The sequence below is a fragment of the Carassius gibelio genome, chromosome A18 (assembly GCF_023724105.1).
Source record: "Carassius gibelio isolate Cgi1373 ecotype wild population from Czech Republic chromosome A18, carGib1.2-hapl.c, whole genome shotgun sequence".
NCBI lineage: Eukaryota > Metazoa > Chordata > Actinopteri > Cypriniformes > Cyprinidae > Carassius > Carassius gibelio.
In genome coordinates, this window is record NC_068388.1 from 11370374 (window position 1) to 11394435 (window position 24062).

Below are 24062 nucleotides of genomic sequence, written 5' to 3' on the forward strand. Positions count from 1 at the left end.
AATTATTTCCCAGCATGTCTTGATGGAGTCACTCGGCTGCCTGGATGGGGTCTGCTCTGATCTATCCTCGGCCGTAACGCTTCAGCCTTGTCCCTGATTATCAGTTTTGTCGGCTTGTGATGAAAGAAGGGTGCTGTAGAGGGTTCGGGGATTGGCTAAGGGGTCGGTGTCTGCACACTTGCAGTGTGGCGGCCCCCGTCACATCAGTTTGGAGGACTTAATGAAGTATTGAGACAACGCCGTCCCGCTGAGCGCCATATGTGATGAAACATTATCCATGGCTGATATGTCATTCAGGGTTACATCATAAGCCCGGGGATGTGCAGCCGTCTTTTGGACCCTGAGTGAGATTCTGATGACGGGATACAAAGCGTGTCCTGCTTTCACGAAGTGTTTTGCATAGAATGTTTTTTTCCATCAAAAAGGCTATTTAACTTTTGTCAGTGCTTCCTGTCCTGCTCAGATACTGCAGTGCTTTGGTGATTGGCTTAGATGAACCTCTGAAACTTTACATTAACATATGTCTGTGTGGTTGGGTGAAGCCAGCATGACACACTGGTTTTGGCATGTAGAATCAGCAAGTTGGCAAAACAAGATGGAAACCATTGCTGAGTTTTTAAGCCTTTTGAAGTATGTTTCCTTGGTTGGATGAACTGCCTGCTGTTCATTTAAATGGAACGCACCAAAAATGGGAAGACGGAATGATCTTTAGCAATGCATTTCACTTTATAAAAAAACTAAATGCCAATTAAACGGCACAGTGGTCATTAAGCATACCAGTAAAGACAGAAAAGGTATGCAAATCCTTGCTGTCCCCGTTAAGTTTAACTTGTCCAAACCATTATGCTAAAAATGGATTGACTAAATAAACAGCTTGTTACAAAAGTTCAAATTGACTTCTGTCTCACGGTTCCGAAAATGACTTGGCAATTAGTGCCTGTGCTGTTCTTCAAACACAAACCCTCAAAACTGGACTTCATACAGTGGCCCTCTGTCCTAAAATAAGCAGCATCTGTCAGTTCTGAGGACAGTTTCATGTTCTGAGGCTGCCGCGTCTCTTTGTTCCCTTGTGCTCCATCTCCCATTCTCCTAATCAGGGCCTGGTAATTAGTGTGCAGTCCCTACCTTACAGATACACCTCCAGGTTATTGTTTAGAGGAGCAACAAACAAGAAAAGCATTTGGACACATTCTCCACGCTTTCGAGTCCTATCAGCCTCATGCTGTATTCAATTATTTGTCGATGTTGTTCAGCCTGAACAAGAGAAATGCCTTTAATGCAATTTTCAGAAGCTGATGTTGCTCATAGCTGTGAAAGCAAAATCATAGGGAATGCTTGTGGAGGTTATTATGATCCTGGAGCACTTGGGCTCGATAATGTGACCAAAATTTTTATGATGATATGTATTGAGTATTGGTGGACCAATATGGATTATCTGATGGCAAATGCTCATATCTTAGAGAGCTGATGTCCAATATAAAGCCAATATATATCACGTCACATGGTTTAATTGAAAGATTTTAAAGAAAGTAAATAACATGCTGTAATGAAATGTACAATTATTTTACATAATATTTATTAAATTAGAAATAATTTAAGAACCATACAAATTTGATTCTTCTGGGTTTTCTGAAGTTTACAAGATTGACAGAAATAAATATTTATTAGACATTTAAAGGTAATTGTAAATTATATAAATGCATTTTGCTGAATACTGACATAATATGAGAACATTTTACATCATATGCTATAATACTTTTCCATGTACAATGTCCTTTAACAGTTCTGTCTAAAAATATATATTAAATAGCTTGGTTGGCTGCTTATATTGAATGACCAGCAAGTTTGTAATTGAAATTCAAATGCATCTGGAATGAAACCTAAATTTGGTACATAGGCTCATTTATTAGTCATGGACTAAAAATGATCATTTTCACATGCCAAATCATAACATTATTACTTGAAAGAGAAGGACTGACTTCGTAGTCATATAGCAAATTCTCATTAAACGCACAGAAGATGTATTTATCTTTTAAATGCCAAATCTGAATACATGTAGTTGCAGTCTAGTAGTTAAACGTGGAAATGCTTTGAGCTGCAGGAAAAATATTCCTGTTCAGTTTCTCAAACCTCAGTGAAACTCTACTTTCATCATGACGACCTTCACCTCCAACCTGAGTTCACTATCTGCTTTAAGTAAAGTAAACAGCATGTTCATCTGAAACGGGGGAAGTGTGTGATCATCTGTAACCGCAATGCCCCAGCCGAAGCCGTACAGGCACTTACTCCTGCCTACAAGCTGCTATAATTAGTCTTGAACAAACTTTTCTCAGGAAGGACACAGCTCGCAACTCCTCGGTTTGCGAGGACCTAAGACAGCGGGTCTCCTCAACCGGTATCGCTCCCTTATAGGTGGGGGTGGTGTAGTCACCACTGTGTCGGTACGGAACCCTTGACTTTTCAAATCTTTCTTCCTTGTGATTAATCCCCTCTGCTCCTGTGTTTAAAACATGATTCATTACAGCCGCGCCCGCCTGGCTTTCCCCCTGCACCGGCTCTCCTCAGGGGAACCATTACCGTGAGCGGGCCTCAGCTCCGATTACCTGTGTCTGACCAAAGAGCTGTTTGTTTTTACAGGTGCAGTACAGCGAGCTAAGAGCTGAGCCCGGCAACCAGGGCCTACCGAAGAAGAAACGCTTGCGCTGAAACCCGACGGACGTGTCGGATGAAAGGGACGGATGGCGTTTCAAGACACGGTCTGTTTAAGTCACAATGTGCCGTGCGAGTGCCAAATCATCCACATTTCCACTGAGGTGTATTTATCGGTTGTATGATACTCTGTGTGTGTATGTGTGTGTGTGTGTGTCTGAGGGGCCCCTCCTGATGGGGCCTTTGCCCCTCACGAACTCGCATGGTCACTGTGTCTGAGCATATGAAGGTAAAGATGGGCATCACCAGCCTCTGCATGTGGTCACGCTGAAATGCAATGAAATACGACACAGCCTTTTCATATATTCATGTCTTTTTAGAGACCACATTCTGGTTCATTTAACAAACGAAAAGTTAGCCACAAAACAGCGCACATACCTGTACGTGCTTCCTGTTGTTTGTGTTTACAGCAGGGAATATATAAATGAGGGAAAAATCTATTTATGATAAAGTTGTTTATACGGTGGAAAACATTCAAGCTGTTTTAAATGCCATGTACCATTTTTATTCATGCAAATGAATCCTACTGTTAAGAATTGTTATTTTATTATATATGCTGTTTGTTTTATTCTATGCATCTTCCGTGTTTTGTACATTTACTGTATGCAGCAGATAAAGATGAAACGAAGATGACTGAAAAGTTTGACTTTTGAAATGTGTTTTTCTTCTTTCATGTCCTTAACTCTGTGTTATTTGTCAAAAAGATACACCAGCCCACACTTCAGAAGAGGATGCTAGTCACTGTTGGAGGAAAACATCAAAGTCTCTGTGTGTCCAGAGCAGTCAGCTAATGCACCGCTTTTATAGTTCGCTGACAATAACAAAGTCCAGATGAGAGAGCTCATCTCTCATAAAGAGGGAGGGAGATTGAGAGAGAGGAAGAGAGGGAGTGAGTGAGTATATACACTCTATACCCCACACTTAGCGTCTCCCATTTTCATTAAAATCACCTCCAGTGCCTAATGGCTCTCTACTAGACCCATCACTCTGTAGTGTTACCAGTGATGGGGCTTCAAGTAGAGCAAATGGAGATTTCCTGCTTCATCAACTTATTTATTCATATTACAGACATATTCCAGCCTATTCGCTATCAAGAGAGTAATTTTTATTGAAAGAAACATTTCCAAAGTAGTGCATCTTGAATGTTGGCATTCAGAGTGTTGATTAGAAATTAATATTAAGCGATTATTAACATATTAATACAGTTATCAGTGAGCGCTGTGTTCATTTGCATCTTTTTTTACCGTGCTACGTTTTGTCCTTCACCTCGATCTACAAACAACTTTATCAGAGTGAGCAGGAAAAAGTTTATTTCAAAGAAATGTAAAACCGAACAGAAAGAAGAAACTTCCTCAGATGTCATCGACTCGCTTGCCCTCCCTCAATAATTTAGCGAGCGAGGTAAATAGCCGAGCGGATGCTTTGTAAAAATAGCTGTAGCCATACAGATGAGCCCAAGGCCCCAGCTCAGGGAGTTTGTTCAGACTGATTGGAGTGCTCAGCATCCCAGCCTGCCCCCCTCCGTCTCTCTCACCCACCCTTCACTCCTCTGCAGTTTGGTGCTGGTGAAAGAGCATTGGTTGGTGCAGCTTGAAGAGTTTGATTGGCTCTCAGGGACCTGCTGAAGCCCGGGGCTATCTCTTTTGACAGTCTGATAGAGACATCAAGGCACTATCCCAGGAGCTGCCACCGGGGGTCCGATTCAAAGCGAGGTGGAGTAGATGTGACCCACTACGCTCTGACGAGAGAAATCCCACACACAAACTCCTGCACAGACTCCTCTTGGGGGGCCACAGAGAGGGAGAGCAAGGAGGGGAGGGCCAGTGTCCCTTAGCTCAGTAAATGAGACCCCATCAGATGTCTGTGTGAGGTGAAACCAATTAAACAATGCTTGCAGGAAAGTGCTAGTTGTCGGGTTAGCACCAAAACTTGAAAGTGAGCCTCTTAAGTGGATGTGAAGTGTTTGTGCTGGAGGAGAGCAGTGGTCTTCAAAAATTCAAGACCGTCTCAAAAACGCAGATGGAATGAGAGGTGGCCAATTGTAATCTATTGTAAAAAGAGGCCCGACGTAGCATTCATCTTCGAGAGCTTGTGTTGACAAGTATCTTTGGGTAAACTGCCTTGATGAAAATCTTATGCTTTGATGCGTCATACATTTAGAAAATCCAAATTGTGGGCAAAAAATTAATGCACAAAATATAAGCACACCCTCTAACATGTAGCACTAACATCAACTGTGAGTACCGTATTTTCCGGACTATAAGTCGCACTTTTTTTCATAGTTTGGCTGGTCCTGCGACTTATAGGCAGGTGCGACTTATTTATCGAAATTAACTTGACATGAACCGAGAGAAATGAACCAAGAGAAATCATTACAGTCTACAGCCGCCAGAGGGCGCTCTATGCTGTTCAGTGCTCCTGTAGTCTACACTGAAAACATAGAGCACCCTCTTGCGGCTGTAGACGGTAATGTTTTCTCTTGGTTCTTGGTTCTAAATAAATGTGACTTATAGTCCAGTGCGACTTATATATGTTTTTTTTTCCTCATCATGACGTATATTTGGACTGATGCGACTTATACTCAGGTGCGACTTATAGTCCGAATTTTTTTTTTTTTATAGCTTGTTCCAACAGAAAACAATTGTATCAAGTATGGTCTGTGACATTGTGGTGTGGTGTATTAAGAAGACTGAATTAAGCATATTGTGCTGTCTACGTTCAGATTTTATTAGTAATGCACAATATTATCATAACTTTATTGAAATCAGCTGATAATGGCTTAAAATTTAAATATCGGTCCGATATGAAAACTAATGCCAATATTTCTTGCCGATAAGTCGTGTAACTCAAATTTGCTCAGGGTGTTATAGCGAGAAGATCACGTCAGCAGTGTGGCCATTCTTGATAGATTCACTGTTTTGAGCATTTATTTTGAGAATGAGAGTACAGAATAAAGCGTCTGGTGTGCGATAAAGTCAGCAACTTCTAGATCGTGCAGCAGCAAATTAAAGTGCAATATAAAAATAACCTTAAGATTGTTTTTCTGATTAAATAAAGCAGTAATTGATGTCTTAAAATCATGAGTATTGTTTGATTTAAAGGTCAGAAGGTATAGCTTGCATGAATAAAAATCATAAAAAAGACACTTGTAAATTTAATAACTTTATATAGTGTATACAGATTTATTCAAATATATATATATATATAAAAAAATAAATAAAAAAAAAATCCTGAAACCTAAAGATTTGTTTACTAAGATATTGTTAATTATTAAATGTCTCTCTCTTCTTCAGCTTTCATGTTAAATATGCACTATCCATTAACTATAGATCAGGGCCTGTATTCACAAAACAGTTTATCTAACCACTAAGAATTCTCCTAAATAGAATTAAAAGTTTTTAGCTAAGAGTTTTCCTATCCACAAAGCTGCTGAGACAGTAAGAAGAGTAAGGGCGGGGTTGACCTCGTTGCTATGGATGATGTCAGCATGCACATAGTTATTGGCTGATAGTGGAGGGTTCTCTGTAGAGTTTTTATTCATAGAACTATTGTAGAGCATGATGTTGCAATATATAAAGGTTTAAAAATAAAAATGTTGTCATATTAAAATGCAGGCTAATTGTCACTAATTAAACAAGTATATGTTATACGTAAGCAATTAGTGAATATGCTTATAAACAGCCTTTTAATTAACATAGTAGAATAAAAAATGACTGATGGCAATACATGCAAATACGTCAAAAGAAAAAAATTGATGCAAGATTCACAGATTTAGGAGCTAGTTTTAGAGCTAAAATGCTTTGTGAAATACTCTTTGAGCAAAAATCCTAAATTTAGGACTGACATGCGCATTAGTTTTAAGATTTTCTCCTAAATAGGCGAGTTATTTTATTCAGTGTCCCCCCAGTGGCTTCATTTTAGATTTCATATTTGTGGCAGTTTACAGAGAAGTGACTATTTTATTCTCCAGAACACAAAAGATTGAAACATTGCTTTATTTTACTAATTGTTTTTAAGTATGCAATATTTACAAATTTGATCAAAATTTGGACAAAAACGTAGGTATTGATGGAGGACAATAGACAATACATTGCCCCCCCCCTTCTCCCCCTGCTGCGTTGTCTAATAAACAAAATCATGTAAAAAAAAAAAAAAAAAAACAGTTTGCCTCTGTCTCCTGGGATTGAAACCTCAAATCTCTATAGATTACTAAACAGGCAATATGGTCCCTGAATATTTTCCCCAAACCCACTAATGAACATCTCATCCACACAGCAGTTAACACTGCTTGCATCATTCTCTCTCTCTTTTTCTCCTTCAGTAGTTGTTGTTTTGCTTGGTCTGAAGCTGATGTCTTCATCAGCCTGTCAGAAAGGAAGTGCCTGCAGCTGTGGCAAGTCCCCCCAGAGCCTGTCGCACTCCGTGTTTCCATGGTAGTCCTTCAGGCGGCACCATGGGCAGACTGTGCGCAAGGACCCCTACAACCTGTTTTTTTTTTTTTTTTTCTGATATGCAGCCCCGAAGCGGGCGTCAAACTGAAACGCCAGATAGTAAGAGTGCTGCAATACTTCTTTTGCAGGTGGTGCTTTCTCTTTCAGAAGCAATGCCAACCAAATCTCATTTTAATAAAAGATGCCCGTGGTCCTCAATTATTGTTATGCGGGTGCTTTCGTTAAAGGGATTTAGTTATTCCTTTACTCACTGTGTATTTCTGTAGTCTTCATAAGCCAGCAATAAACATAAGCTTCTTGTTAACATAAAGATGTCACATTACTTTACTTTTGATTTGTTTTCCTTAGTAGTACGTCAAAATAAAAACACATCAGAGACTAGTAGTGTTGTTGAGGGACTCAGCGTCGCTGTATTGAGATCGCCAAGGTCAGGCCTCAGTTCTGACAACAATAATGAGAAGGGCTTTCCTGGAATCAGACACTAATGAGATCCAAATGACCAAAGCGATTGTTTTTACTCTTCTCGGGGTTGGCCACACCAACTGAGAACCTTAACCCTACATGCTCAGTCTGTCGAAGATTTTAAAGTCTCAACTGCAATTGAGCCTGAGGGTGCATGCAAACTCATAGTTTACAGGGGGTGTATTACACTCACTGACACTGAGCCGTAATTTCTCACAATACTTCAAGTGCACCGGAGTAGCCTTTAAGAGCTAAAATTAAGTCGCTGGCCTTTCAAAGCATCTCTCTTAGGGGCCTGTCCAGATTAATAAATTCAACTGATTTGGCTTTAATATTATTCGGAGTGCATTAGAATGTAGCTAACAGCTGGGGTGGTGGCCAGTCTCAGGGGCACTGGCAGGGGCGAGGAGTGCCGCTGAGATACGGAGTGTGAGTCTGAGGGCAGGCGGGCCGTGAGCAGCGTGGGGCCAGAGGTCCCTCTGTTACGGAATCTGCTCTTGGATCAGAAAGGCCAGGCTTAGATGAAAGGACGATGAGGAGGGCCGCTGACCGTCACCCCTTCTGCGACAAGCTCTCAGCTCTGATAACTGGTTGCGAGGAGCTTGTTTACTTTTTCCATCCTTTTCTTTTCCTTTTATCGTCAAAGCAAGAAAATGTTAAACAATGTTAATAGAACAGGACAGCCCTCTCAGTGACACATTATAACAATAATCAAGAAAAAATGTTGCTTAATAAACATGGGAGATCACTTTTTCTCCATTGTGCACACTTGAGTAAGGACCTTGAGAACAGAACGCTATGGAAGTGGAAATTGGTGAAACGATAGAAAGGAAGATATGGAGATGAAGACAAAGAGAGAAAGACACCTTTATTAGCTATCTGTTGTCGCCTCAATGGTCGGTGTTTAGCGTGCGCACACCCCGTCAGGCAACAATACACAGAATAATTTAACCGCATATTTCATTTTAATTAACAGTGATATAATGCAATGTGACTCTCAGCCTCCAGAGGAAAGAACACAATATTTGCCTTGATGAATCTACTAGAGCCACTCGCAGTTTCTCTTCTCACCTCATGGGATTCAGGTATCATTAGAGATAAGAAGAGATCTTCTTTTTGTCTCACGGTAAAGAAAAAAAAAAATGCAGACACATGGGTGACTGCAGAAGTGCTCAATATTAATAGCCTTTCATCAAGGACACAATTAGGACACCTCTATCTGACACGTTCTATAGGAGTCAGATTAATATGTATATCTGGTGTTCTGGAATGTGCCAGTGCACAAAAGTGACGGGGTGAAATCACAGCACCGTCGAGTAAAAGCTTGCACAAAAAGACAATCAGGTTGATTGTTTTTTACAATTCAGTCTGGTTCATGCAATGCAGTACAAGCAGTTTGTAAGCAACAGTGTAACAGCAAAAGCAGCATTAGCGCTTTCAAACTGACAGCGATTCTACTGCGTAAAAAGAATTAAAGCTCTATACAACAAAATCAACAATAAAGTGAGTATTTTCAGCCATAAATGACAAATTCTACACCAAATGAAACCCAAAAATAAACTGCTTAAATTATTAAATTTAGTCAGAAAGTGCTGTTTTTGTGATATTTAGTATAGTGCTTTTGTGTGCAATATGAAACGGCTAATTTTTTAGTTAAAAATGAAAAATTGGTTACATTAAAAATGTATGTGATTTATGTTGCAATTCTTTTATTGTAACTTGTCAACCTGACGAATGTTTATAGTTTAGATCATGTAAAAACATTTTCCAGTTAACACTTTTTTTTTCAATGAGATATATACTAATTTATGGAAAGTTTCATGCAAAGAATATTCTCTGATGGTCTGCCCCCACCCCACTCCTTCAATATCATATAAAAACATGCATTCATGGTCACCAATTACTGTAGGGTTTGGTCTCACTTCCTGTCCTATCTCTGGTGAAAATAATGGTTACATTTGTCTTCCCTTACTGTGAAAAAATGTCTGTGTTTTAAACTGAAAATTCTTGAAATCACCCTACATATCAATTATAATTGGAAACTGAGGTTTCCAAAGATCACTGCCCACTGCCACTGATAGTACAGTCAATCTCTGGGCATGCTTTGCCTCCTCTTTCATTAACAAGGCCTGCTAATTACAGCCACATGAACCGTCCTCCAGATCTAAAGCATGCCACTGCGCACATGGTAATTGAACACACCATTGATGTTAAGAAAAGGATTTAACTTCATTTAAAGCTCCCGATTCTGATTAATTAGATGTGCTCTTGCATAGGAGCCACTTTGCTCTGTGATCATGGCTTAAAGGGTCCAGTTGTTGAGATATTGAAATGATGTTTGTTTTGCTCATGAGTCTACGGTGTCAGCCACCGGGGCCCAATTAGCCGGCAAACTAAAGCCATTGTTAGTTTCTCGTCTTTAGCTTTGACAAGCAGTGGAGGCTAGATTTTTCTACTTACCTCTATGCCACAGCTGCACGGTGCACCGTTCAGACATGTGGTGACCATGTAGTGAAATGATAATTCCTGGATTACAAATACATCTGTACCTCTTCAGAACTGCAGGGAAAAAGAAGCATAGTAGAAAATGTATTTTAGTACAAAACATAATATATATGTACATAACAACAGCATTTATCCATGGCTTGTTGCATATGAAAATAAATTAGATTTGAAATGATTAAAACATTGGTTAAATGAATGGCTAAATGTGTGCGTGCGTGCGTGTATGTGTGTGTGTGTGTGTGTGTGTGTGTATATATATATATATATATAATACAATGTAAGGAGTATGTCAATTTTTTTGGCTATTCTGATGGTTGCTATATTCTTTGTAAGCCTGGTAGAAAATGTAAAACGAAAAGTCAGTGTTCGAAATTTTCTAATTAAAATCACATTGAATAAAATGTGCAAAAACTCACATAGATATTAACTTCCTTCCTTTATGATTGGAATAAAAATGTGGTTGTTCGAGACAAATGATTTAAAACAAACTTTGAAGAAACTGATCATTTTCCAGGTTGCCTCTCATTGAGACCAGCATGACGATATACAGTACTGTACTTTCCATGACTCGTTCATTTTCTGCCTTTCAAGAGTGTCTACCAAGAGCATCATCTGACAGCAAAGACTTTTTATTATTCTAAAGGCATAGTTCAGGAAAAAAAAAAAAAATAATAATAAATTGCGTTCCATTCAGCAGCTCTGTATGGTAACAACGATATGAGGGTCAGTAAATAATGACTGTATTTTAATATTTGGGTGAAGTACCTCTTTAAGAATTTTGATGGACAGAAGCATGTGAGTGCATGTCTGAGGGGTATGGGGTGGATGATGACAGGAGGGGGAGGAGTCTAGGCGTGAGACAGACAGGGGGAAACAAAGCCATCATCTCCCTGTGCTTGCCCTTCTCTCCCCTCTCCTCCACTGAACCAATCATTTCCTCCGCTGCTCACCCATCAGTATGCAGCAGGGCTCACTCTCAGCACCACTCACCCCAGGCCATTGAATACGTTACCTCTGCTATGGGGTGCAGGGCTCCAGGGCAGTGTGCCCCCATAACCCTGTGAGTAATTTGGGATTCCTGCTCCCCACTGACGAGGAGAGGAGTGGTAAAAAGAGAAAACAAATAAAGGAATAAGGTCTGCCCAGACGCCTACCCAGAGATCTACTGATTTATTGATTCCTTCATTCTTTCATTTGATTTGTGTGAAATTGTAATTAAGCTAACTATTTAGGATTCCTCCATGGCAAGACTTCAGCTACCACTAAATTGGCACCTACAGGTAGAGCTGTTCGCAAGACATAATGAACTCTAATCTCTTCACATTTGAATTATGAGAAGAAGGTACTCTGTCCAGTCTGATGATGATACAGTGATGATAATGACTTGAATTAATTATTTGAAGCTTTTGGCTCGAATGACAGTGATGTGGAGGACAGAAATTAATTTAACATCTCATACTGTGATACTGTGAGAAGGATTTGATTAGTAATATGCATTTCTTAGGACTTCATTAAGACAACTTTAAAAGGATTTTTTTTTTCGATATTTAGATGTGTTCTCACCATACGGAACAGAATCAACCACAAATCAGAACCAATCAGAAGAGCATGCGGGTGAAACAGCTGAAAGCAACGACTCACCAATCACAATCAAGTATTTTAGAGAAGGGCGTGACTAGTTTTAAGATGAGCAAATGTTGAAGTACTGAGTGTTAATATAGTCCTACGAAGTGTTTATCTCATATATTCTATTTAGGTCAGAAACCTTGCACTTGTCTACCAGCGCTAAAGAAAATTCCAGCGAAAATGTCACATTTCAGGAAGACATATTAAATGAAGATTTGCTTAGGCTGCTTAGCATAGCCTCTATATGTAAGTTTGTGTAGCGGCTGACTCCTACATGTTGGCCTTCAAGCCTAGCCAGGGCTCTTCCCACTCGCCAGCCAACAGATGCATGGAAACAAATGCTGCCCCACAGAGCTACCCTTGTCATGTTGCAATAAACGGTGCAATGAAATTCAGTAAAATGGGAAAAGCGAACCAGGGAAATGTTCCACTCCATTGTGCTGCCTAACCAAGTTAGCAGCCGAATGGGCAAAGAGGAGAGAGAAATGGGAAAATGCTAGAAGCGCTTATCGTCAGACAAAGCTCACATTGCACCCAAAACATTTTAGAACCTAGAGGCTGACATAAATGCCTTTTTAATATGCCTCTGTTTCTCCCCCCAAAAACTGTTGGAATAATTGATTACCGCTATAGTTAATGTAGCGATGAATCAATGATCAAATGTGTCAGTCCTAGCTGGGGAAACCACGGAGGACAAGAAGATTAGACAGTGAATATTATAGAGCCATGGGGAATTATGGGACTATTCAGAACACTGTATTCATCGGCTGCTGGAGGAATTGTTTCTCTCTGATCTCTGGTTTGAGTTGAGAAAGGGCGAGCCGACGACATTAAATCAACTGGCCAAGAAATCTCACGGCACGATAGTTTTAAATAACTCTTGAACAATTAATTGATGAGGTAAAGTGAGATGAGGTAATCCACTTTCAATAATTGAATAGCCATGTTTAATAAAGTCGGAACTACACAGGTTAAAACAAATGCAATCAGGAAATGTAGCTTCACTAATTCATATCTCAAACCATCTAAACATAATAAACATAAAATAAAATGTTACGTTTTATGCCAGGTGCATATGATAGTGTACAAACTGCTTGCCACATAATAAATCAAGCTAAAATTGCAGATGATTTGTTTTTGTATGGTTTAAAAACAGACCATTAGCATTTTTAATTATTCATGTGCATAATAATAAGAATAAAATGTTAGATACTAGACAACAATATTATTAGTTTCAATTTTAATAAAACACAATTGGCATAATTTTACATTTTAATATGTAATTTAAATTTGTATAAAAATTGTTGCAATAATTTTAATTCAAGCCATTTGAATCAAGTCCAAAATGCTGAGTTTTGTTAGTCTTCAAGATAGATGAGATAAAGTGAAGCAAAAGCTCTGCAGCTGATCATTTTCCAGGTTGTCTGTCAGTGAGTCACATAGCAGCCTGACTGTAGGTAGTGTAAACACTGTCGGTCTGTGGTTAGATGTGTAGGGGAAGCTCTCTCCAGCAAAGGGGCACCTGCTTCTCAAAGCCAGGCGCTTAATCACTTTCATCTGGGCCCCCTGCTGCCTCGCTAACCTGGTCTTACTTTAGAAGCAGATCTGTCTTTCACATCCTCACACATCCCTCCCTTTTGCTTTCAGCCTCGGTTGTTTTACCTTTCTAATTCGGCCCAGATGTGACAGCCCGCTCCGCCACCCGTTCTTCCCCCTCTCCCTCTCGCGCCCACCTGCTCGCTGACCTGCGGACCCCACACCCAGTCTCATTTGATTCCCCTTCTCTGGAGTGAAAGGGCTGTTCTGTAGCTCAGATCGTGCAGTGCCTCTTTTTGCTTCGCCCCGTACTGCCTGGAGGGCCTGTGTTCAGCGTTGGGGCAGAGAAGCGCTGGCAGACCCCCGTTTCCGTCGCAAGCCTTCATGGCTTTTGTTACTCCTTCAATGACTCAGTCTGAAGCTCCATGCCTGTGGCCTCTGAATAACCCACCTCCCATGTAGATGGCTCTAGACCAAGGACTCAAACAGGCTGTTTTCGAGGACGCACACACAATAGCAGCGGTGTTATTTTTGATTCGAGATGTTTAAGAACTATTTCAATCTAAAAACAATTTCAACACACTCGTGCTCAGAGGAAATTACAATATCGGCCGATTATTATCTGGAGGAATTTCATTACAGGAAAATAAGGGCTGGTTTCTGGAATCATCTTGGCTTTAATTGGATTGGTCCAGTTGGACATCCCGACTTGATGGACAGCCTAGATCTCTCTAGACCAGCTCAAGTCTGTGTCTGCCTCTGTTGGACAGGCCTCAGAAAATACTCTCTTACCGCTAAATGCTCACTGTTAATTGTGTTTCCTTTTTTCCCAGATAATTAAGACAACACCTCAGCGCCTCAGCTTGAAGGATGCACTCCGCCAGGGGCCTAAGCAGGTGCCTCTTACTGACTGACAAGAGCTGTCAATCACCCGTAAAGAGCTCTCCACTTTCCTTTAGCTGTTTGCTGCCGTATTCCCTTTTGTCGGTTTATACCAAAGACAAAATGAAAAAGCCGGGGCTTAACCAGGTAGCAAACAGGCCCCAGACTGTCAAAGGGAATTAGAGCGAGCATGTCTGCTTCTCTCCACTCTATCTTTGAGGCACTCACAGCGCTGTTCCTCGCACATGATAAGGGCTTTTACTTATGGGACCTGCCGTGATTAAGAGTCCCTGGGTAACAGAGCCTTGCTGCTTCCGTTTCAATAGTCAATGATATTACAGACATCTTTTCAGTTGCAGACTTATTTTTCCTATCCAAGAAGGAAAATCATGCATTTAAAGTAATAGTTCACTCACAAATGAAATTCAGTCATTTACTCACCCTCGTGTCTGTTCCAAACCTGTATGACTTTCGTTATTCTGTTTTTAAACAAAAGAAGATATCTGGGGGGGAAATGTGTTTTTCATCCATGCACTTGCAAGTCAATGGGGTCCAATGTTATTTGGTCCTAAGCAGCCTTCAAAATATCTCCTTGTGTTTCACAAAATATAGACAGTTAAACAGGTTTGGAAGAATCACGGAGATGAGTTAAAAACTGACATAATTTGCTTTTTTTGGGTAAACATTCCTTTTAAGATGGATGTAATATCCAACATACAGTGTTCAGGCAAACCCATACAGACAGTATTAAGTCTGAATAGATAAAGAAAATATTCATATGTCCATACTTCTCTTTTCCATACAAGTCAGCCCTTATGAAACAAAAATATAATGCAGTATATTGGAAAATATAATGTAATATATTAGGCATAAATTCTTATATATATTTATTTTTTTCCAATATATTGCAATATATTGAAAGCGGCAATCATTTGTATATTTTGCTATATATTATATAATATATGTGTCATCAATATATTATGAAATGTATTCAAATATATAAAATATTAGAAATAAAAAGGGAAAATAATATATTACAATATATCACAATATATTTTAAGAAATATATTGGTAAATATATTTTCCTTTCGTAAGGGATTATCCCCCATCTACTTTCATTATATGCACGGGAGCAGTTCAGACTTCAAACAAGATGAAGGCGAGTAAATAATGACAGAATTTCAATTTGGGGCAAACCAAACCCTATGTTCCTCTAATCAACCCAGTCATTTTTTTAATTTGAGCACACAAACACTAGTCAGATGAAGCAAGCAGTACAATTTAAATAAATAAAATGCTGTCCACTCAGACTATTTGCATGGCCACAATTAAGAATGCTAATAGAACAATCCAGACCCCGCCCTTGAGGAGGATGGAAAGAGGCACCCCTATTGCTATTATTATACCTGACCTGGAGGGCACTCTCACGCTGTGTTGAAACAGCCGGCCTCTCAGGAGAGCATAATAAACGAACCGAATCAAAGATGGGCACGCTGGTGTGGCCTGGCATTCTTAACACCGGTCCTTGATCAGTTAGATGAGCAGGAGAGACGGAGAGCCAGCGGCCATTTGAGCAAAAGTGGCTGAGGCTGAGCGAGGAAGCAGGTCAGAAAGTCAGGGTCGCTAAGCACCACTGTGCTATAGAGCGTCTCTGACAGGACAGCGCCAAGAGCAGGGAACGACATGAGGTTTAGGGGAGGGGAGGCTGAGAGCACTACTACAGTTTCTTATTTTGTACTGGACTATGGTTACGAGTATATGTATACATTCTTACAGAATAGTCATAAAATATTCAATACATTCACAAACAAACAGTAAGCAGAGAAAATCAAACAGATGTCACAATGTTTCACAATGAGTCCATCATTTACCATGCCGTCTGTTAACCTGAAATAGCTAACTTTTTTTTTTTTTTTTTACATTTATTAATTACTAGGAATGTAGCTCATAATATTGTGATATGCAATTAGAAACACTTGGACATTGAGAATTTCCGGCCCGTATGTGCACCATATGTGCAGCCTTCAGTAAATCATAGAAAATTAGCTTATATTTAAGCGGTCAGCTCTTTAGATCTGAAACATCATCAGTTTGATGTGTCCTGATATCGATAACCCATTAAGTCAACCTTCGCAAGACAATTTTCAATGAGAAGCCGTTTCTGACACACACACACACACACTCACACACACCAGAGCGCTGGAGAGATTCCGAACTCTCTCTGCAACCTAGCAACCCATCACACATAGACAGCATCTAGACTGGCACTTTAGGGGAATTCAATTCACTTGTCCACAGTGAATAAGATTGAATCACTTAGACATCTGAGGTGGTTTAATAGTGTTAGCATACGTAGCGCCTCAGCACAATGACAGGGAAAAAGGGGCTCTTAGGATTATTACATTCACTGAAAAATAAGTCACTTTCCCAGGTTCGAAATTTCATTTTTCTGCAAGATACTTCAATGATAATAGCAGTTAACTTGAGAAATTACCATATTTTTCATGTCAATGTTTAACCTTTTAACTGTCACCCCCATTTTTGAACATAGACGTGGAAGTACACTATTCACACTTAAATTGTTATAAATCAAAAACGCTTTTGAATACAGACCAAAGGTTGGTCTCTTTTTAAAGAAGACAATCTGCAGATTATTGCAGAAGTGAAATCATTTAAAAAAATGAAAGCATAAAAAAGTTATAGAAGTTTAAATTTACTGTAAATACGTTTATTATTTTATTTTTATTATATTTTATATAAAATAAATATTTAATAAAATATGTTTTAATCCAAAATTGCTATAAAATTAAAGCCATATGTCTAAATAAGTTGTGTTCCAAATTTGAAGTTGATATGAAAAAAATGTAGGTTCATATGCAATTTTGTTTTGGCGTTATACCACAAAAAGCCACCGGGGGCCATTGAAACTCCATTGAATTTTTTGGATGCATTTGTTTGTCACAAATGTATCAATTTCTCTCTCAATATTATGTCTATGACAAAATAACCACCAAATATGGAATCTTGAGACTCAGACCTTTCCAACGATATGTATTTTGTCAAGATTATGAAAAGTTTTGATTCTAAAAGACCGTAATATATTTGGAATATGACCCCTCCCACTAAGGGGGAGGACCACGCTAAAAGATTTTAAAGTACGATTTCCATGGTAACGCAGTGTTCGATTTCAAAATGGTTTTCATAAGATGAATTTGGAGTATATAAGCTTTCAAATGATATATAATTTATGATGATTACTAAAATATGTGATAGGGAAAAAGGAAGCGGAATAGATTTTTTGTAACAAAGGTCAGAACTCCAGTTATGATGTATATGTTTTGAGGTGCACTCTTTTTATAAATTAATCTTTTACTGTTCCTTCATAATTTTTTAACAACAAAATGTGGTCAAATATCTATTTAGGAGTCTTAGACCTTTCCAACGATATATAGTTTGTCATGATTAGATTAGGATATAATTGTAATATACTGAAGTAAATTTAGGCGTCCCGTATACGGGATGGTGACATTTATCAGGTTAAGAAATATGTGCGTTTCCTAGTTCTATTGGGCATATACTGCACGGTAAGCAAAGCACATACAGTGAATGTAGTTACACACACACACACACACACACACACACACAAATTATAATAATAAATACTAATAATTAATTAACTAACAAATAAACAAATAATATTTAAAAAAACAAACAAACTGTACTTTCTTAGAATATGTTTCCAATACTTGACCATATTGCAATTGCCTATTTAAATGTTATGCAGAATAGAGGAAAAACAAAAAATAAAACATTTTCAATGAAGTCATCAAAAGTTTGACAGTTCCTTAAACACCTGGAGAGAGAGACAACAGCCGCAGGGCGTCTGTAAAACAGATGAATGAATAAACAAATGTTGGAGAAACAGCGGCAGAGATGAGAGGATGTGAAGAGCGTAGGTGGCCTGGCCAAGACTTCCTCTTCTGACCGTGGGAGGATAAAAATCTGGAAATATACTTTGGCTCCATTTTCTTTTTTTATATTTTATGATCATCATCATCATCATCTCCCCCTTGCAGTATCTCTCTTTCTCCTGCTTTTTTATTTTATTTTTTTACTTGCAGTTCTAGGCCTGATATAATGGCTAAGGCCATATTCTTTTATCCATATTCATTATAAGTCTCAATAACTGCACTCTTCTGCAGCTGTGCTCCTCTTATAATATCCTTTCTTTTGGAGATATGGAGAGGCTCATATATAAATGAATAATGTATATGCACAAATCTGACCAAAAAAGACTTGTATTATTATTATTACTACACTAAAATATTTATTACTATTTTAACTCATGCATGTCATGAATGTCAGGGAAATTCCCTCTTAAAAATCTATGATAATATTTGCTAGTTTTGTGAATATATCTAATTGTACATTTCATATTTATGAAACATTTATTTCCTTAAGTAAAGGCAATTACGACAGCCTTCTGTTGGGACATTTTTATGCCCATAGGTGGCAGTACGCCACCACAAAAAGAGCTGAACATGTCTGGACCACATGGCAGAAGCCAAGTCTGAGCCTCCTTCACAGATTTAATTCGACAGAAACAGATATGTATATGTTCAGTCTTCAGCTGTCATTCCTCATTAATTTTTCATCGTCTGCCGAGAGGGGAAAAAAGCTAATCATCTTTTGGTAACTTTTGCAGCAATCACAAAAATGAAGCTGAGCTTTTTTTTTTTTTTTTTTTTTTTTTAATGGAGAGTCAAGTGTTTAAATGTTGCTTCACACCTCAAAAATGACAAGTTAAAGCAAAAAATTATATTATTATTATTTTATTTTTTTTGCCAATTATTTAAAAGAACTTTATTCGATTACCACAGGCCAAGGAACCCATATAAAGTTAAGCCAACAGTAGTCAATGCAAATCCATAGACAACTGATAAAAATAAAACGATTTTGGATTTAGTGATTTATGTATCACTACATAAATCCATGTAACCTTTAGATTATCTGCCATTTAAATTGTTTAAGAGTGAATTCTGAAATTGCTTTTAAATAATGTATTACTACTTTTCAAAGGACATGATGCAGTAAAAGAAAAAGGACTAGATTTAGATACTAGATTTAATATTCACCTAGTCCTTTTTGTTTAAAACCCTCAGAAAAAAAAAAATTAAATTAAGGTATCAGAATGAAAAGACCTATGTGTAATATCCCACGCACCCTTGTGCGAATCATAAGGCAAAAGCTTGCAAATGAAAACGGCCTGGTTAATGAACCCAGACAATCTCCAGCACACATATGCATGGTTTTGAAAAGAGGTGTACCAAAAATAGTCCACCTGCCTACAAGACACAGCAGAGAGCTTACAACTCTGTGAGCCAGAGAGTGTGATACTGTTTTGACAGACAGAGGACAAGCAGACAGGACAGAGTAACGGCCTTCCTCTTTCCACATTAATTAAAAAAAGGCTCAATTAACAGCGATAAAACCCACTGCAGTATACTGACTAGCTGGTATTCTAATCAAGCCTTGAAATTCGATTGGCATGTCTGCTTTTTTTTTGTCTATTCAAACTTAATTGCAATTTTCCAGCGTACAATGACGTGATGAAAATGACCGTGTAAAATTAGCATCATATGAATAACTATTTACAAGCTATTTCCCAAACACTTGCATTTGCTCATTTGTGATTTCAACATTAAAGTATGTCCAACACTGGGCTTCGTGCTCACGAAAGGAAATATTATGCGGCTCGAAAAGGGCCTCTTCTTTCTTGGACTATTCTTCCTCCCCTTTTTCCATCTTTGTGTCCATCTTTATCATGGAAATTCAGAGCAAAGCCGGACTATTACTGACATCAGCGTTAGCTTTTGCTGACTCGCAAAACATCTCGAGCTCGGGACAGTTTTGCCCTCACAGTCGTGCTGGAAAAAACACAATATGGTCACAATATGGGAAATGGTTTTGCAAATTGAAACTTGATATCGACGGCTCTTATGAAAATCCCACCAATAAATGAAATAAAAAATGATGACCTTCAGAAGTATTTCCCTCACACAATCGATTCATAGCATGAACAAATGTAGTTTCACCATATTTCTAACAATACAGCGTGATATCAAACATTTAAAGTAAAATTTCAACCGTAGATCACCTCTAAACTTGCCATTCTACAAATAGAACTACACATAAATAGTTTACTGCTGCATGTTGGCACTATTAGACATCCATATAAACAATCACAGTCTGCACTAAGCTCAAGTCACACACACGACTGGAAAACATGGTAGTGCAGCATTCACACAGCCCTCCGCACACTGATGGTTTTAGGATTATGTAGTCATATATTTTCTTGTTTTTAATAATTCATCCAGTTGTTATAACAATATTAGAAAAGATTAAACACAGGGGCGCTGCTCATTACATTGGGAACACAGCACACCAAAAGCTCATTTCCTGTTCAGGGAAAACTGACTAACCCTGACTGACCTCTACATATTCCCATTACCATGTTCAGATGCTTAAGGATTGCAGATTTTAAGCTTGAAGAAATGCGCAACCCTTGTTCGTTCTTTTTTAAACATGAGCAAGGAGGCTACAAGAAACATTGCATTAGACCTTATATAATTACCAAGTGAAGTAATGAACCTTTTGAGTCTAAGATTTTCATCCAAATAGATTGGAGTACCAAAGCATTAGTAAAATCCTTTTAGCAGAGTTTTGAAGAAAGTGCTTATCTTCTATGGAATTTGTATCATCTGTGTCGTGATGAATATTCGGTGCAGATCATGCTAACAAAGTAGTGTCAAAAAGGTAGCTTCACTTTGAGGAATGCAACTCATTTATTTAATCTGTTTTCCTTTGAAAGCTCATCCCCTGGGGATATTTATATCCACCTGTCAATGCAGCTCCACAACGAAAGTACAGAAGTACACTTTATCCGTCCATACGGTCTTTAAAATAGCATTTTCTACCAAAGAATGAGGCTCCATAATGCCCAATTTAAGTGAGTTAACACACCGTAAATCTTGATATGCTTCCATTCACCAAAATCAAACATCAAAAATCAACCATAAGTGACTGAAGTATATAAACACTGTCCTGAAGATCTTTTATCTTGATCGTTGGCAGTAAAAAAAAAAAAATGTTTTTAGTCTCATAAGATTTCCAAACAGTGCGCTTGTGGAAAACCAGAATAATATCTGAGCTGTATGTAATTTTTCACATTTGTAAGATGACAAGTGAAAGCTGAAGTCTCTGTACCAGGGGGATACTTGAAAGCAGACGCCACTATTAGACCTATTTTTCTCATCTTTTTTTCTCAGCTCTACGTCTGTCCTCCTTGAAACTGTTGACAGTTGTTGCGGAAGCAGGATGTATGCTATAAATATAACATGTAATCACCAGAATTTATAAATAGGACCCATCACGTCCAACTGAGCACTTTATGACAAGGAAGGAACAGATCTGATCCAGTCATTTAAATACAACTACTGTAACACTAATACGTCTATACACACATGATTGAGATATTTATCTCATGTCACTGAGACACCTGAGGCAGACAAGCACAATGACATAGAAACGATGATCCTAATGGGTCTGACCAAGCTACAGAAACTAGCCTGAACCAGAATGCAGTCATTTATTTCAAAATGGTAACATAATGCAATAATGGTAAGCAGCGGTTGTTTTGATTGGGGAAAGGATACCCAATAAAACTGCAGTTACAGCGTGAGAACATAATATTAGCGTCTGTCGTTGAAAGGCGCTAACAGGGTTTCGGTTTCAGCTCTTTCGGAAATCAAATTAGTCAGCCAGACATCCAATTAGTGTTTTTCTTTTAGTTACATGTCGGAGCTGCTCAGTAGACTGCAAAGGGGTGTTGTGGACGTGTGTGTGTATGTGTGTATGTGTGTGTGTGTGTGTGTGTGTGTTGGGGGGTTCCTACCTTCTTAACCAAGCTTTTGGGGTTATGTAAACTTCAAACACGTACCGTCTTACAGCAAGACGTGAGCAAAAGCGTGGCTGGCAACAGCAAACCACGCAGGTTTTGAAAGATGTACACGCAGGCACCATAACAGCACTCGGTACGTGTTCGCCAAAGCCATCGGCCACGAGGGAAAGAATAGATGTAGTTTGTCGGGAGATTTGAGGCCACAATTAAGGCGAGTCCCTAGATTCTTAATGGCTAAATCATATCAGATAGACTATCGACAGCATCATGTCAGTGACTGAGCCCTCTGAGAGCTAGCTATTTACACATTGACTGATTGACTGTTTTTTAATAGACACATAATTGGGGACAAAGACCTTCAAATGGAGTGTCATTTGCTTGAACATTTGCGACAATTCACAGTCAGTTTAATTTTCCATTGGACACAGTCCCAATGACAGGGCTGCAGAGATGGCTTTACAGCAGTGGGCCCAGGAAAGTGTTAAAGCTGGGATGTATAAAGAGAAAGTGAGAAAAGTTTGTAGATTTATGCATTTAGCAGACACTTCTATCCAAAGCGACTTAAATTGCATTCAGGCCATACTTTTTTTTTTTTTTTTTTTACCAGTATGTTCGTTCCCTGGGAATTGAACCTACAACCTTTTGCACTGCCAACACAATGCTCTACCACTGAATCACATGAACAGATATACTTGGTTATTTCAGTTTATTTCAATTAACAAAAAATATTTTTAATAGTTTTAGCTAATGATAATAAAGATATCCCATCCGAGTGCTGTATCCCCACAATATCATTTGAGTAAATTCCACATAAATGCAGCTTTATGTTACAATAATAACTCAATATGAATACAGAGCAAAGAATAATCATGTAAATATTACAGTTCTTTGATGCATGGCATGACAGGTGACCTTCACATCACCTTGTGCTGCCAGCACGGCCACAAGCTCGATATCATCAGTAGTCATGGCACAAAATAAAAACACAAGAGAATAAAAAATAAAAGGAAAAAACAAGCAATAGATCTCAAAGCATTTCGAACAGGCTTGGCTTTTCATAGCAGGTGTTCAGAGGATGTTTTTAACATCTATTAATGCTGAATTACTCCAATTACAAGCTTTCTTTACACCCAGGCCCACTCGCCTAGCTCATGCGAGATGGCGTCCACCTCCAGGAGCCAATCAAAGCCGGCACCAACCACCAGCAGCAGATGCAAGCAATTTACTTCTGATTTCTTCATATTCAGTGTGAGACGAGCTTCTGATGACCTGCGACCTTGGAGCCTGCAGGATTCTAACCCTATCAAATTAAAGCTCTCTGCTCACTTATCCCCCGGCGCTCCTCTGCTGCTAAGCAGCCATCTCGCTGCATAGCAACGCGGGGCCGGCCGTGCTGGCTCATACGCCCTGCCTCATCAGCCGCTATTAGAGAAAATATACAGTGGTCTAATTGGATGAGATTCAGCTAAGGAAGTGCAGTTAAAGGTCATGGAGCCGCCGTGTGTCTTCTGCTCTTCAGAATAATTTTCAGTGTCCTCCGCTGTTAAACAATAGGGCCAAAGTTACAATCTCGCTCGTTCCCTTCATCTCTCTGAGCTTCTGTAGGAGGAGTGCCAGTCGGCGTGATGAAAGGAGAGACCTGAGAATCATGTAAACAGTATGGCTGGGCCTTGACTATTGTGCTTGGCGCCACTTGCACGTTTGCCCGCTCCCAATATTCGGGCGCTCATGCCGCGGCCTTGACATTAGCCAATTTCATACATTTAGGATGATTCGTAAGGCCACATCCTATCTCTAATCAGTCCTACTTTTGTTGCAAATCCTTCATCCACGGTGCTAATTCTCAAGGCTAGGTGCTCCTGAAGATATTTTCATTAAATTTCTGATTAAACCAGTAACTCCGCTGGGGACAGAGCACCAAAATAAGAACT

At 39.0% G+C, this 24062-nt stretch overlaps 1 protein-coding gene across 1 annotated transcript in view; it reads left to right on the forward strand.

Moving 5' to 3' along the window:
- LOC127933905 (multiple C2 and transmembrane domain-containing protein 2) overlaps positions 1-3353 on the forward strand; it is a 42718-nt gene extending 39365 nt beyond the window's left edge. The window contains exon 23 of the mRNA XM_052531013.1: positions 2638-3353. Within this exon, the coding sequence (XP_052386973.1) occupies positions 2638-2706 (69 nt within the window). The 3' untranslated portion in view covers positions 2707-3353. The remainder of the gene's footprint in view (positions 1-2637) is intronic.
- The last annotated feature ends 20709 nt before the right edge of the window (positions 3354-24062 follow it).